General features: G+C 43.5%; 1 protein-coding gene across 2 annotated transcripts in view; it reads right to left on the bottom strand.

Annotated features, from left to right (window-relative positions):
* The window catches only part of LOC109907853 (nucleolar protein 4-like), a 125,894-nt gene extending 110,195 nt beyond the window's left edge, over positions 1–15,699 (bottom strand). For both annotated transcript variants that reach the window (XM_020506100.2, XM_020506101.2), the window contains exon 1: positions 14,530–15,699. In XM_020506100.2, the coding sequence (XP_020361689.1) occupies positions 14,530–14,868 (339 nt within the window). In that variant the 5' untranslated portion in view covers positions 14,869–15,699. The remainder of the gene's footprint in view (positions 1–14,529) is intronic.
* Between the last annotated feature and the right edge of the window lie 594 nt (positions 15,700–16,293).

The raw sequence follows: 16,293 nt of genomic DNA, 5'->3' as shown, positions 1-16,293 counted from the left end.
CAGATCCAGACCCACGTACACACTACACCACAGCACTCTACGTCTTCTTCCAGACAGTCATTTCACAGAGATTGCAATCTAGCCCTGATTATCTAAGAGGAGAGTCCAAATCAATCCGTTCCACCACCGTGCCTGTTTCAGCACACACAGTGAAGCTCCATATACTGTCGATAGATATTTTCTTCTCCTTTAAAGAGCAGATCACACAGGCTTCATAACACATAGAGTTCTGGTCTCCCTGCCTGCTATGCTGTTTGATTAATATGCCGCTTCATGGATAGTTCAGCCAAATGACAAAATGGCATATTGGTTTCCTTACCCTGTAAGCGGTCTATGGAGAAGGTATGACAGCAATCCATGCATTGGTATTGTTTACCTGGCCACTGTTCAAAATACTTTTTAGTATTTGTGGCATAAATCCGATGCAAGTCAATGGTACCTATAGTAGAATTTTATGATCATGTCCAAAGCATCCTAAAGTATAAAAAAATGTATAATGTAACTCAATTAAGTTACCTATAGATGATTTGGACGTGAAAATGCTCATATACCATAGACTTTGAGTGAAGTATGCATTTAATTGTACAGAGGGACTCCTATTATTATGTCTGCCAAGGCACAGTGTGCATTTCCTTTATCAGAGGTACGTTTCATAAATTCCGAACTGATTGAACGAAATCATTCAAAAGCACTATCCTACACAGAAATACACAAATCTCACACACCAAAATACACAAACCCCGAGAACGCTCCAGATCGAACCTCAGATACACGGAACAGCCCCGGGACACTTCGGATGGCTCCTCCATTGAACCCACTCTAAATGAAGTGGATTTTGTTATACTATAGGTGGCCTGTGGCCAAAGAAAACAAACTAATCTCCTGCCCCATCCAGTCTCTCTGTTGTTCTCCCCCCTCCCCTCCCTCCCTCTCTCTGTAACCCAGGACTCCAAAGTAACACAATTACTGCCAGTCAACGACTTACAGCTGCACAGCCAGCAGGTAGCTGTCCACACACACCCGCGGTCTTGGGAGGTTAGGGGTGTGGGCGCGTACACAACACCAGGGAGGATCTCCCCATTAGCGTGGAGCTCATCTTCACTCTCCATCCAAAACACATCCATACACAACACCACGCATGATGTTTACCTCTTAGAAGACAGCAGTTGACTTTGCACGAGACAGTGAGGCTCGAATGTGTTTTATACACATCGCTAACACTATGGTCACCTACTTACTGTGGTCACCAATGACATTCACCCTGAATTCTGTTCACCACATTGGAGCACCTGTCCTAGTGTTCCTCCAACCCACCAACTTCTGGTGGGGAAGGGGGGGGGGGGGGGTCACAGAGGTCCGCCTGCATCCTGCTGTCTGATATGTGACACTCTTGTTTGAATGATACTACAAAGACGAGGTTGGGGTATTAGGTGGGGTGGAGGGGGTGTGGGGGTGTTTTTGATAAGTGCAGCACACCTAAATGGGTGGCTACTGAAGGCTCCAGGAGAGAGCGAAAGTAGGTGAGTGAGTGAGTGAGTGAGTGAGTGAGTGAGTGAGTGAGTGAGTGAGTGTGCGTGTGGAGGTCATTGTAAAAAGAGAGGAGAGTGTGTGTTGGGGGGAGAGAAAATAAGGAGCATAGGAGGCTGTGTGTTTGAACAAGGCCAGACAGGGTAGATAAGGGTAGTGAGAGGGGCAGGGTGGTGCAGTCACCTATTGTTTGGATCTCAGGCAGGGTCCCGACAAAGAGCGGGAGGAGAGGTTTAGGGACCTGATTGGCTAAAGCCTGCTGCTATGTACCACAGTGAAAATTAAACAATTACGTAGCCAAAGAATTACATATGTATCTTTGTGGATGTAACCATGCACCCATTATTTGAGAGGGTGCACAAAGTATTCCCCCCACGAAGCTGGAGAATTTTGCAGCTTTCTCCTGCTTTCTAGAGTAAATTTTTCTGCATAGGTTATCAAAACATACCTCTTTACCTGTTCAATTGTCATTTTAATGAATGAATGCACAATGATTCCTTAAGAACGTTTACGCCTTAGGAGTTTAGTATAACTGTCACACTGGTATGTCACACATCTAAATGTATGTCAATCTTTGCATGCATAGCTCTCGCTATGAATTTCACAGTGGAAATTATTTATGAATTCCGACTTCATAACATTGCTAGGTGGCTAGTATTAGAGAAACAAAACATATATTTATTTTTTTTATTCATCAAAAATTAATCAATAGGCTATTGATCAAATTCATTTACAAACATACCTCCTGCCCAACCCTGGCAGCTAAAATCAAATCAAACGCTGTGTGTGTTACGCTACACTCTCTCTGCTCCTCCACTGACGATACTGCACGTGATAGCGCAAGGATCATCAACTAGATTCAGCTGCGGGCTGTTTTTTTCCTGAGCGGATGGTCGGGGGGCCGGGAACGGAATTACAAATATTTTTTAGACTGCAAATTGACCGCAAGAAGCCCAAGCAGATATAATGTTTGACTAAAACATAATCATTTCAAACCTTGCATACATTTGAATGCGATCCCGTGTCTCCCTATTATGTGTGGGAATATCTATCTCTTTGCTCCGTGCACCTTGGAAAGAACACCTTTCTAGGGCAAATGGATGACAGATCTTTTTTTAATAAATAATTAATATTATGAAACATGGGCTTTAAAAAATGAAGTTTAGTCATTAATTTAACCTATGAAATTAGGACAAATCTGAGGGGGCACGTGCCTTAGGGAATCTTTTATTTCACTTCAACTGCCCCAGCTCCACAACCTGGCCATAACCATTTCCCGCCCTGCTCTGCCCCACTGCAGAGTGACATTCGCTGGGTGACCAATGTGACTTTAGCCCCTCGGTTCAGAGAGGGGAGCATGCCCTCTGCTTCACCCCGGCCATTCCCTCATCGCCCTCCTTACCACCCCTCAACAGAGGAACAGACGCACCGTGCCTCAGAGAGCAGGGGCAGGCATGGAGGGGGGGGGGGGGGGTCACACAACCAGAGGCCTACCCATTCACATCAATTTAGTTGTATTTATTTCTGCAGGATAAGGGCCCCTTTGAGATTAGAGAGATCCCAGGTCTGATATGGGGGCCGTCCCAATTAAGTTACCCCCGCGGGCCACCATTAAACCCTAGGCCATCGACACGTCACCGCCACGGAGAGCAGCGGGAGAAGGAGAACCAAGGAGAGGGGGGGGGTGCATCCTCCCATCATACACCCCCAACATGAGCATGCGTCATGCATGAACACACAAAATGCTCCTCAAACACATGCAAAACAGGCAGACAGTTTGTGTGTCCTGTCTGTGTAAAACTAACTCTAAACAAATGATAAGAGCCATCTCAGTTTCCTGTGCTGTACACTATATTTCTATTATCCTGTTTCCCCCCCTCAGCACATGAGAGTAGAGGATGGGTTGTGACTGAGCCCTGGGTCATGCTCATTAGGGCACCCAACAGAAAACATTTCTTATTAGACCAGTCCAGCTCCAGTCCTCTTTCAGTTTCAGTTTGTTTTATTTCGTTTGGTGACTAATGAACATGGCCCTGTAGTGTGGGGCTGTTGCCGTACACAGCTCCGACCAGGACAGACGCTCATGTGACCCTATGTGGAATGATTTGCTGTATTACTGGTAATTGCATATGGTGCCACACACAAAAACCTCAGATGCCCATCTGTCTCCTGTTTCCACTGACGGACGACATCTCGTTCAACCGTTTTCGATAACCTTCTGACTGACTCCTACTGCAGAAATCCTCACTTCCTACTCTTACTATCTGATCAGAGAACAGCTAAACTGGAGCCGTATCAAGCGTCTCAGAGTAAGGGTGCCGATTTAGATCACAACGAATACAATTAAATATACACGAGGGACCTTATCCTAGATTAGCACCCTGAGACGCTTGATACACGGACATTAAGAAAAGCTCATTGACAGCCAAATGTTACTCAAGTCTGTGTATAAACAGAACACACACATGCTTCTCTTCCCTCTTTCTCTCTATCCTCTCGTCCCTCTCTGGTTGTGGTTAAAGAAGGCAGCTGACAGACAGCGGCCTGAGAAGAGCATGGGCACAGAGCAGCAACAGTTGATCAAACTGCACTTAACTAAGTCAGCCCCCTCTAAGAGCAGGTGCAGCAGGTGGTAGAGAGAGAGAAAGAGAAAGGGAGAGGGGGATAGAGAGAGAGAAGACAGAGACAGCAAAACGAAGGGAGGAGAAAAACGTTGAGACCTATTAATAGGAGCCGCTGAGACGCTGGTGTCAACTGCATGTGATGGCTAAGCTGTGGGGCTGCTTCCTCTAAGCCACACACACACACACACACTTCTCTTCCTCTCTCTCTCTCTCTCTGTCCCTCTCGCTCTCTCTCTCTCACTCTCTCTTTGTCCCCTGTTTTGTTTTTCTCGCTATTCTTAATGATGTGCCTACCTCACTTTTCTCTCTGTTTGTCTGTCTGTCCGTCTGTTTTTCGGTGTGCTACTACTGTGCTACCACTCTGTCCTGCGGTCTCCATCCACTCTCTCTTATAATAAGATGACAACATTACCCTTTTCACACTATTGTATCGACCTAAACCCTAATGCGCTGGTTCTGCTATTTTTTCCAGTAATAGGATGGTTCCAGCAACGATGGTAGATGCGGAACCAGGCCAGCACAGTTCGGATTGGTTCGGCTCAGTAGTGTTAAAAGGCCACCTGTGTCTAGAGCTGTTATTGTGACCGTATTACGGCTACACCGGCCGTCATGAGTCATGACCGCAGTCAAATTCTACATGACCGTTTAGTCATGGTAACTAGGCATCTCCTAGCTCTGATGGTCATTAGTAGCCTACCCAACTTGCTAACAGCCTGGTACTCAGCACTCTATTGTCCCTCTAATCACTCTGACATCAATGTAAATATAATCCAAACATCAAATCAAACACTTCATGAGAGCCCATGAGATCATGTTGCGCAACATTTCTATAGGCTATGCAATTACGTAAGAAAACAGAGTTTTGATGGCCTCTATTAAAAATAGGAGGACACCATCATCTTTCTGGTGCATTTGCTGTTTGTTAGGTCTACTCATCTTCAAATCAAATTGTATTAGTCACATGTGCCAAATACAACAGGTATCTTACAGTGAAATGCTTACTTACAGGCACCGAACCAACAATGCAGTTTAAAGAAATACGGATAAGAATAAGAAATAAAAGTAACAAGTAAATAAAGAGCAGCAGTAAAATAACAATAGTGAGACTATATACAGGGGGGGGGGGGTACCGGTAGAGAGTCAATATGCGGGGGGGCACCGGTTAGTTGAGGTAATATGTACATGAAGGTAGAGTTATTGAAGTGACTTTGCGTAGATGATAACAACAGAGAGTAGCAGCGGTGTAAAAGAGGGGGATCTGAGGACCCATGCCAAATCTTTTCAGTCTCCCGAGGGGGAATACGTTTTGTCGTGCCCTCTTCACGACTGTCTTGGTGTGCTTGGACCATGTTAGTTTGTTGGTGATGTGGACACCAAGTAACTTGAAGCTCTCAACCTGCTCCACTGCAGCCCCGTCGATGAGAATGTGGGCGTGCTCAGTCCTCTTTTTCCTGTAGTCCACAATCATCTCCTTTGTCTTGATCACGTTGAGGGAGAGGTTGTTGTCCTGGCACCACACGGCCAGGTCTCTGACCTCCTCCCTATAGGCTGTCTCGTTGTTGTCAGTGATCAGGCCTACCACTGTTGTGTCATCGGTAAACTTAATGATGGTGTTGGAGTCGTGCCTGGCAGTGCAGTCATGAGTGAACAGGGAGTACAGGAGGGGACTGAGCACGCACCCCTGAGGTAACCCTGTGTTGAGGATCAGCGTGGTGGATATGTTGGTACCTACCCTTACCACCTGGGGGCGGCCCATCAGGAAGTCCAGGATTCAGTTGCAGAGGGAGGTGTTTAGGTCCAGGGTCCTTAGCTTATTGATGAGCTTTGAGGGCACTATGGTGTTGAATGCTGAGCTATAGTCAATGAATAGCATTCTCAGATAGGTGTTCCTTTTGTCCAGGTGGGAAAGGGCAATGTGGAGTGCAATAGAGATTGCATCATCTGTGAATCTGTTGGTGCAGTATGCAAATTGGAGTGGGTCTGGGGTTTCTGGGATAATGGTGTTGATGTGAGCCTTTCAAACCACTTCATGGCTACAGGTAGTTGTTTAGGCAGGTTACCTTCGTGTTCTTGGGCACAAGCACTATGTTGGTCTGCTTAAAACATGTTGGTATTACAGACTCGGACAGGGAGAGGTTGAAAATGCCAGTGAAGACACTTGCCAGTTGGTCAGCGCATACTTGCAGTACACGTCCTGGTAATCTGTCTGGCCCTGAGGCCTTATGAATGTTGATCTGTTTAAATGTCTTACTCACATCGGCTGTGAAGAGCGTGATCACAGTCTTCCAGAACAGCTTGTGCTCTCATGCATGTTTCAATGTTATTTGCCTCGAAGCGAGCATAGAAGTAGTTTAGCTCGTCTGGTAGGCTTGTGTCACTGTAATGGTTTGCAAGGCCTGCCACATCCGACGAGCGTTAGAGCCAGTGTAGTACGATTCGATCTTAGTCCTGTATTGATGCTTTGCCTGTTTGATGGTTCATCAGAGGGCATAGTGGGATTTCTTATAAGCTTCCGGGTTAGAGTCCCGCTCCTTGAAAACGGCAGCTCTACCATTTAGCTCAGTGCGGATGTTGCCTGTAATTTCTGGTTGGAGTACGTACGTACGGTCACTGTGGGGACGACGTCTTCGATGCACTTATTGATGAAGCCAATGACTTATGTGGTGTACTCCTCAATGCCATCGGAGGAATCCCAGAACATATTCCAGTCTGTGCTAGCAAAACAGTCCTGTAGCTTAACATCTGCTTCATCTGACCACTTTTTAATTTTTCTAGTCACTGGTGCGTCCTGCTTTAATTTTTGCTCGTAAACAGGAATCAGAAGGACAGAATTATGGTCAGATTTGCCAAATGGAAGGCGAGGGAGAACATTGTATGCGTCTCTGTGTGTGGAGTAAAGGTGGTCCAGAGTTTTTTTCCCCCTCTGGTTGCACATTTAACATGCTGATAGAAATTTGGTCAAACGGATTTAAGTTTCTCTGCAATGAAGTCACCCGGCTACTAGGAGTGCCGCCTCTGGGTGAGCGTTTTCCTGTTTGCATATGTCAGAATACAGCTCATTCGAGACTCCCGGGTGGCGCAGTGGTTAAGGGCGCTGTACTGCAGTGCCAGCTGTGCCATCAGAGACTCTGGGTTCGCGCCCAATTGGCCTAGCGTCGCCCGGGTTAGGGAGGGGTTGGCCGGTAGGGATATCTTTGTCTCATCACGCACCAGCGACTCCTATGGCGAGCCGGGCGCAGTGCGCGCTAACCAAGGTTGCCAGGTGCACGGTGTTTCCTCTGACACATTGGTGCGGCTGGCTTCCGGGTTGGATGTGCGCTGTGTTAAGAAGCAGTGCGGCTTGGTTGGGTTGTGTATCGGAGGACGCATGAATTTCAATCTTCGTCTCTCCCGAGAGTTGTAGCGATGAGACAAGATAGTAGCTACTAAAACAATTGGATACCACGAAATTGGGGAGAAAAAATTTTGGGTGGTGGTATGTAAACAGCTATGAAAAACACAAAAGAAAACTCTAGGTAGATAGTGTGGTCTACAGTTTATCATGAGATACTCTACCTCAGGTGAGCAATAGTGCGAGACTCCCTTAGATATCATGCATCTGCTGTTATTTACAAAAATACATAGTTCGGGATAGAAAAGTTAGGATAGAACAGACAACGCTGTTCTATCCTTCCGATGCAGCGTATAACCAGCCAGCTCTATGTTGATAGTGTCGTCGCTCAGTTATGACTCCGTGAAGCATAAGATATTACAGTTTTGAATGTAGTTTGGTAGTTTAATCTTCTGCGTAGGTCATCTATTTTATTGTCCAAAGATTGCAGGTTTACAAGCAGAATGGAAGGAAGTGGGGGTTTATTCAATCGCCTTGGAATTCTCAGAAGGCAGCCCGCCCTCCGGACCCTTTTTCTCCACCACCTCTTCACACAAATCATGGGGATCTGGGCCTGTTCCTGAGAAAGCAGTATATCGTTCGCGTCGGGCTCATCAGACCCATTAAAAGGGGAAAAAAGGATTCTGCCAGTCCGTGGTGAGTAATCGCAGTCCTGATGTCCAGAAGTTATTTTCGGTCATAAGAGATGGTAGCGGCAACATTATGTACAAAATAAGTTCAAAAGTAAGTTACAAACAACGTCAATAAACAAACAAAAAAACAATCGGTTGGGGGCATGTAAAACGTCTGCCTTCTTCTCCGGCGGCATTTTATCATCTTGTTGGCTGACGAAAAACAAATGTGAATATATGCGCCTCGGAATTCGATAAGAAGGACGTGTGCAGTTGAGTTCCCGATGTGTCGGTGTTCACTGTTGGCCTACTTCGGACCGGAGATAGATGCCTGTGAGAAGTACCCAATAACATGGGCATTGGCTCATAAGAATTGAGATGTCTGAGAGAGCCATGTGAGTGAGAAGTGCTTCGGAAACACGCAGCCAAGAGAAGGAAATTATAATTATTATATTCAGCCCAAGGGCACAATGGCCACTGGCCGCAAAAGGCATGGATTTTTTTAGAAGGCATTACATACACACTAGGGGGATGCCACCGATAAATTTGACGCATTATCAAGTGTTTGTCAAATTGTGAATAAGAGACTGATGAAGTGTGTACAGCCTGCGCAAGAAACAAAGCAGAGTTCATGCATTTCATACAACTTTTTTCAAATCAACATTAGAGTCACATCATGAAGCCTTAGACAGTAGTAAAATTCAAAACATATTTGCCCAAGGTTTGTATCACAACTATAGTTACATTAATAACTCTAAATTAAGTATATAGGAGGACCTGTTTTTTTGTTATAAGCACAACACAGAACAGCCACATGTGCACACTCCCTCAAAAATCATTTGGTGAAAAAAGCCTTTCTATTTTATTCAGCTATGTTCAATTGTATTCTTCATTCTATAAAATAATATAAAATATTGCCACAGAATTCTAAGCAAATGTTGTCTGCTAAATGAACTAGTGTAGCCCACAGCTATATGGCATGGCCATATCAGGGCCTAACATAAGGACAACTCAGAGTATGCTATTCTGTTCTTCTGAAATAGACTACATTTTCTTCATATCATGTTTCTTTAGACCTGTCAAAAATAAATAAGGGATATATTGTATTGATATTGATTTATTAGACTTTTTAAAATGTAGATGTTCCAAAGGTCTGCATCAGTGGCCTGCAGGCTGTACATGGAAGCCAGGAGATGCTAAATTTATTCACGTTAATTAACGGTAAATTACCGTGAGACCGGCGGTTATGTGCCACAATTCTCACTGGCTGACCAAATTTTATGACTGCCACAGCCCTACCTGTGTCTCCTCCACTAAAACCTCACAAAAGCCATTCATCGCCCCCCTGAGCAATGATTCACATGATCTTATTCTCCGTTGTTATCATCTCAATTTACTTTCCCGTGCTAACAGTTGCTAAAGGTCACATTGCTTATAGAGATCGTGCTAGAGGAGCCTTTTCGATTGAGCCTTTTCTGTCTCTCTAACTTTAGGCTTGTCCCATAGAATTAGGCATTAGAATACCTGAACGGACATGAACCTTCTTATGACAGGATGAAGGTCAGCCATGTTGGTCAGGGAGTTGGTCAACAATGGTTTGGCAGTGCTGTGGTTAGACATTGTGTAAAATAATGCATTTGAAGAATTTATCTGCACTGTATGTTTGTTAGCTACAGTGGGGAGAACAAGTATTTGATACACTGCCGATTCTGCAGGTTTTCCTACTTACAAAGCATGTAAAGGTCTGTAATTTTTACAATAGGTACACTTCAACTGTGAGAGACGGAATCTATAGCAAAAATCCAGAAAATCACATTATACGATTTGTAAGAAATTCATTAGCATTTTATTGCATGACATAAGTATTTGATACATCAGAAAAGCAGAACTTAATATTTGGTACAGATATTAGAGATCATATGTTTCCTGTAGTTCTTGACCAGGTTTGCACACACTGCAGCAGGGATTTTGGCCCACTCCAAAAGTGGAGTTGTTCTCCCCACTGTAGTTAATCAGCACATTTTAGAGGAATGATTCCATAAATTGTTTTAATTACTGGCCAATATGCCAACATTCCATTTTTTTTAAATGCGGTCCTCACGAGAGCAAGTTTCATCATAGCTCTTGAAGAAACTTTCAAAGTTCTTGACATTTTCCGTATTGACTGACCTTCATGTCTTAAAGTAATGATGGGCTGTTATTTCTCTTTGCTTATTTGAGCTGTTCATGACATAATATGGAACTGGTCTTTTACCAAATAGGGCTATCTTCTGTATACCACCCCTACCTTGTCACAACACAACTAGGTGTAAACGCATTAAGATGGTAAGAAATTCCACAAATTAACTTTTAACAAGGCACACCTGTTAAAAACCTCTTGGTGTTAGGGGGCAGTATTTTCATTTTTGTGAAAAAAACGTTCCCATTTTAAACGGGATATTTTGTCAGGAAAAGATGCTAGAATATGCATATAATTGACAGCTTTGGATAGAAAACACTCTAATCTTTCCAAAACTGTAAAGATATTGTCTGTGAGTATAACAGAACTGATGTTGCAGGCGAAAGCCTGAAAAATCCAATCCGGAAATGCCCCAGGTTTTGAAAGCGCTGCGATCCAATGACTCCCTATTCAGCTGTAAATGTACCATCATGAGCTTACGCTTTCTACGTATTCCCCAAGGTATCTACAGCATTGTGACGTAGTTTTACGCATTTCTGTTGAAGAATAGCCATAGGCGGCCACATTGCGTAAGTGGTCACATGGTGGCTCCGAGAGAGATTCTCGCGTAAAATACAGAGGTAGCCATTATTCCAATCGGTCCTAGTGAAAAACGAATTGTCCCGACGGATATATTATCGAATAGATATTAGAAAAACACCTTGAGGATGGATTCTAAACAACATTTGCCATGTTTCTGTCGATATTATGGAGCTAATTTTGAATATTTTTCGGAGTTCTGGTGACCGCAATTTCCGGGCGATTTCTCAGCCAAACGTGAAGAACAAACGGAGCTATTTCGCCTACAAAAATAATATTTTGGGAAAAAATTAACTTTGGCTGTCTACCTGGGAGTCTCGTGAGTGAAAACATCCAAAGTTCATCAAAGGTAAACGATTTAATTTGATTGCTTTTCTGATTTCCGTGACAAGGTTGCCTGCTGCTAGCAAGGCAAAATGCTATGCTAGGCTATGATAAACTTACACAAATGCTTGTCTCACGTTGGCTGTAAAGCATATTTTGAAAATCTGAGATGACAGGGTGATTAACAAAAGGCTAAGCTGTGTTCCAATATATTTCACTTGTGATTTTCATGAATAGGAATATTTTCTAGGAAGATTTATGTCCGTTGCGTTATGCTAATTAGTGTCAGATGATGACAACGGTCCCGTTCACGGGATGTGGTGTCACTACGGGTTAATTGAAAGGCATTCCATTCCACCTCATGAAGCTGGTTGAGACAATTTTTATTTTACCTTTATTTAACTAGGCAAGTCAGTTAAGAACAAATTCTTATTTTCAATGACAGCCTAAGAACAGTGGGGCAGAACAGATTTTTTACCTTGTAACCAAATCCCAGAGCTGACAAGTCCAATGCTCTAACCACTAGGCTACCTGCCACCCCAAGAATGCCAAGCATGTGCAAAGCTGTCGTCAAGACAAAGGGTGGCTACTTTGAAGAATCTAGAATCTATATCTAGAATATATTTTAATTTGTTTAACACTTTTCATGATTCCATATGTGTTATTTAATAGTTTCGATGTAAAGAAAGAAAATAAAGAAAACCCCTTGAATGAGTAGGTGAGAGGGAGCAGGCCTACATAGCTGCCTGTTGCACAAACGGGTATGTGAGGGAATTACACACTTTTGCTCCATTAACACACACTTTCTTGTATTACACACGTGTGAACACACACACGCTGGGAGTGGGACCAGTGTGTGTGGCATTTCCTTCCAGGTTTCTCCAAGCCTCAGGCAGCTTTCCAGAGCTCTGGCCTCATTCATCCACACACTGCCTATCAGGCCACAGCTCTCTACTGACAATTAGAACACATTTACAACCTGCTCACTCAGGGATCTCACGTACACACACACACACACACACACACACAACAAATGTATACATACTGTTGAATTTAGAATAATTTACCCAGCTAAAACACACATCCCCCCCCCACACACACACACACACACAGCATACTAGTCCAATTTACAAGTGGACAAAACCTCAAATACAAAACAAGCAGTGAGGGTGCAAGCTCATGCATCCCAACAGAACCCTGAAGGTGAGCAAGACTGTCTCCATCACCATTTTTCAATAAATAAACAGTACATACAAGCAGCACACAGGGGGAGCAACATCACACAAAAATATATAAGAAAACAAATAAGAAATAATGAATAAAGAAATGAGAAGGAAATACAAAAAGTGTACATATGTACACATGCATATACACATACACACCAAACATACAGTATAGCCTATAATAGCAGCCAAATATCCTAAAGTGAAATATCCTAGATCAGATTCTGGGTGGAGCCTAAATGATAGCCTTGGACCAATTGGCTAGTGTCTCAACACTTAATTAACATTGGCAGTTGATTTCTTCTAATATAAAAATGTCATTGAACATTAATAACCAAACAATACAATATTTGGTTTAAACTTACTTTCGAGGTTTTTTTAATGTGTGTGTGTGTTGTTGTTTTTTTACAGCTGTTGAAGATGCTAAGATGATTTGTTTTTCCCATCATCACTGTTGATCTATCGCTCAGCATCTCTCTACTGCACGCTCTGCTTGGCACGGCCCACTATAGTAGAATAGCAATGGAATAGCAGCAGGACTGGGTGAGAGCAGGCTGTGTCTCACAGTCAATCAGTCATAATATGACCCTGCTTGCTGCCTTCAGACAGAAAGCAGACTTACAACGACTGCCTTAGCTTCTGCCAAGATGCTGTTATGAGTGGTGTTGTCTCGGTGTTTAGCTGACAGCAGATTAACAGCTCCTCCAAAAATGTCCTGTAGCCGGCCAGCTCAAATTAGCCTACTGTCAGAGTTGAGCAAGTCAACAAGTCATGTGACTGTCTTGGGGGTGCTTCCCAAGCTGCACCATATTCCCTACTCCTGGTGCACTATTTTTGGACCAAAGCCCAATGTTCCCGGGTCAAAAGTATTGGTCCGTGGTCAACAGTAGTGGACTATATAGGGAAGAGGGTGCCATTTGAGATGCCTTTTTTATGATTGCAAATTATTTTAGAGGTGTTTATTGTATACCAAATAGTTCGAATGCAATCAGAGAGAACCTGCGTGGGACAGAAGTAACAGACTCTAGTACAGAAGCCTGTCCCCTATACCTAAATAGACTCTCTATTCAATCTTTTAAGACAACCTCAATGAAATCAGTACAATGGGGGAGAGAGAGAGAGATTCAGAATAGCCTCTTCAAATCTAGGACAGACACATTATCAAGTGTGGAGAAGACAGGAGCTCAAACTTTTCATGTGACTTCGATGCAAAGGCAAGGAGCAGCAGCAAACGGCTGCATCACAAGCTCAGCAGGTGACTGTGTGGCTTTGGAATGTGTAACCTATTCATCTTTGTAACAAATCCTCTAAATGAATGGTCTGTGGTTGTCCCCCTGTCTGAACCTGGACTGCTACAAACTAGAATTTAGTTTCCATTGTCATTTACAGTCACACATGTCTATCTTTTCAAGTCTCTCCACCCCCCCTTTAACGTTCAATACCAAAAGCCACTAGAAGAACATTTAAAGAACAGGCTACACAATTGCACTGATACAATTTTAGAATGAGTTTCTAGCACTCTGCACACAGGGGTGAAATTCAATGATTTTCTTTCAGCTGCATCCATGTCGTCAATGCATCACATATGTCCATGTTCATCATTGATGAGCTTTAGGAAATTGCGCATGAACAGAATTTAATTGATTTGAGACTAAATAAATAACACTATGTAAATAGTGGGAACTGACAAAACGACTATTCTCGGCATGAAATATCTCAGATTTTTAAAAAACAACAATATAGCTTGGAAGCTTGCCCTCGTGTGTGTAAACGTGCGCACACGCACAGTGGACTATCATGCCATCCGGGTATACTTGTCTCATTTTTTCTTTGGAGCCAAAATCATTGTCTAGGCGATGCTATTTGCGCGAAAAGGGTCGTAATAAGAGCGCTGCGCGCATGGCACTGCCCGACCCATGACAGTGAGAAAGGACTGGATCAAAGGGCTAGGGAAAGTTGTCGTAGAGCAGTAGCAGGACTCCATACACATATTTACATAGGAAAATATGGGCATCATCATAGTGCGCACACACATTTGCGCGCACAGTAGGAAAGAGGAACATTTACTAACCGTCGCCTTGATAGGGACATACAGGACAGGTCTGTCGGCGGCTCCATTCTTGTTCAGGTCCCCTTGAATTGTCCCAACAAGGAACCCTTTGGACTTCACCCAGAATTTGAATTTGGCGTTGATGTGGTTGCTCTCGATGTAGACAGGGTCCGACTCATCCGTGTGTGAAAGGGTCTGGAGAATCTTATTGTATTTTCGCCGGGTGACTGTCTTTGTTTTACCCGAGTCCCCGTAAGTACGGAGACACCAGTCCTGAAATTCCCCGAACATCTCTCCTTCAAACGCCACCGGGCTTCTGCTCCTTTTGGGTAAATCCACGCTGGGTTTTTTCGTTGACATGATTTCTCTCTGATGTCCCGTGTCCCTTTAGATTGGAGGACGGGGTCTCAAAAATAACTCCAAACACTAATAATGCACTATTTTATTCGATTTATCGATTTATTTCAATTAACTGTTAAATGTCCCTCTCCTGGTTAGAAAGGGAGCCATATACGAGTTAGATTGATATTTCTGCGAACAATGAGGAAGGATTCCGTATCAGGCAATGAACGATTGGTGTACTCTCACACCTGTTAGCGGAAACCGTTCGTCTCCTGTCCCAAAGGGTAATAACAAATGTCAGTAGCTCATATCCTGCGCCGAGGAACTGAAAGAAGTGCCGTCCTATTAAACGGGTATCTCCCACCTGTGTGTTAAAGGTCTCCAATCTATAAAGATTCGCCGTTTGAATATCAGATACAACAAAACGTGGTAGCCTATTTGACGTTAAGTAAGGCTAGAATAAGGAGTGCATATTTTAGCACGGGTCCACAACTAATTAGAAGGAATGGCTATAGCAGCCCGGTCTGTCGTGATACCATCCTCCTCCAAACTCCACCTGATTCGTGTTCCACCTGTTTGAATCGGACCAGAACGCCGCTGTCCCGAACCGTCTTACGTAGACGGAAATCAAAGCGCATCGATGTCTCTCCTGTTTCTCTACTGGATAAAGCGTTAAATTGATCTAGCCTAAGATAAGCCTTAATATGAGAAAATGGTATATATTATGGACAGGCTCTTGTTCTTCTCCACACGAACTCCGTCGCGTCGATGGGACATGGGTGCGCGCAATGGCTCGCCGAAATCCAGGAAGTGCAGTCCCAGTAGCCGAAACGCACACAAAGCGGGGTTGCGCGACCGTCCCATGCGGGACCAAATAGCCGTTGGCACCGTTTCTTACGTTTGATGGGCAATTGGTCATGTGAATAATTAATGTTTTTGCCCCATTGTAACAAAAACATAATTTCTATAAAATGCAGGGGTTTGAGTAATGCATAGCCTAAGCACATGACTGGTCTATTGTAAAATAATATCTCATTTCTTCACTATCCATATTGTCATGAAGGGATAACCTATTGATATAGCATAATTATACTATAAATACTGTCATGGAATTAAGTCTGAATTAATTGATTAATCATTATTTATTATTCATTATTGATATTATTCTACTCCTCACATATTTTATGTTTATTGGATAGTCAAGAGATAGACGGGAGAATGTGTTGAAAAAGCAGTGTGCCGGATTTGAACCCATGCAGCAGCAATGTGTGTTCTGGAGTAGCTTTACTCCACCTGATCTTTGTGTTTCTTTTCGAAAAACATCTCAGTTGACTGTTTAGTTCTCTCAACAGTCAGTGGCCCTTTGTGGCTCCATCCAATGTCCAGATGTAATCTTGTAATCACTGAAGCAAAGCACAAAAACACATCAACAAAAAAAGAGAG

Source organism: Oncorhynchus kisutch, linkage group LG17 (genome assembly GCF_002021735.2).
Source record: "Oncorhynchus kisutch isolate 150728-3 linkage group LG17, Okis_V2, whole genome shotgun sequence".
NCBI classification, from domain to species: Eukaryota; Metazoa; Chordata; class Actinopteri; order Salmoniformes; family Salmonidae; genus Oncorhynchus; species Oncorhynchus kisutch.
The sequence above is the reverse complement of the archived record's forward strand: the minus strand, read 5'-3'. Positions and strand labels throughout refer to the sequence as shown.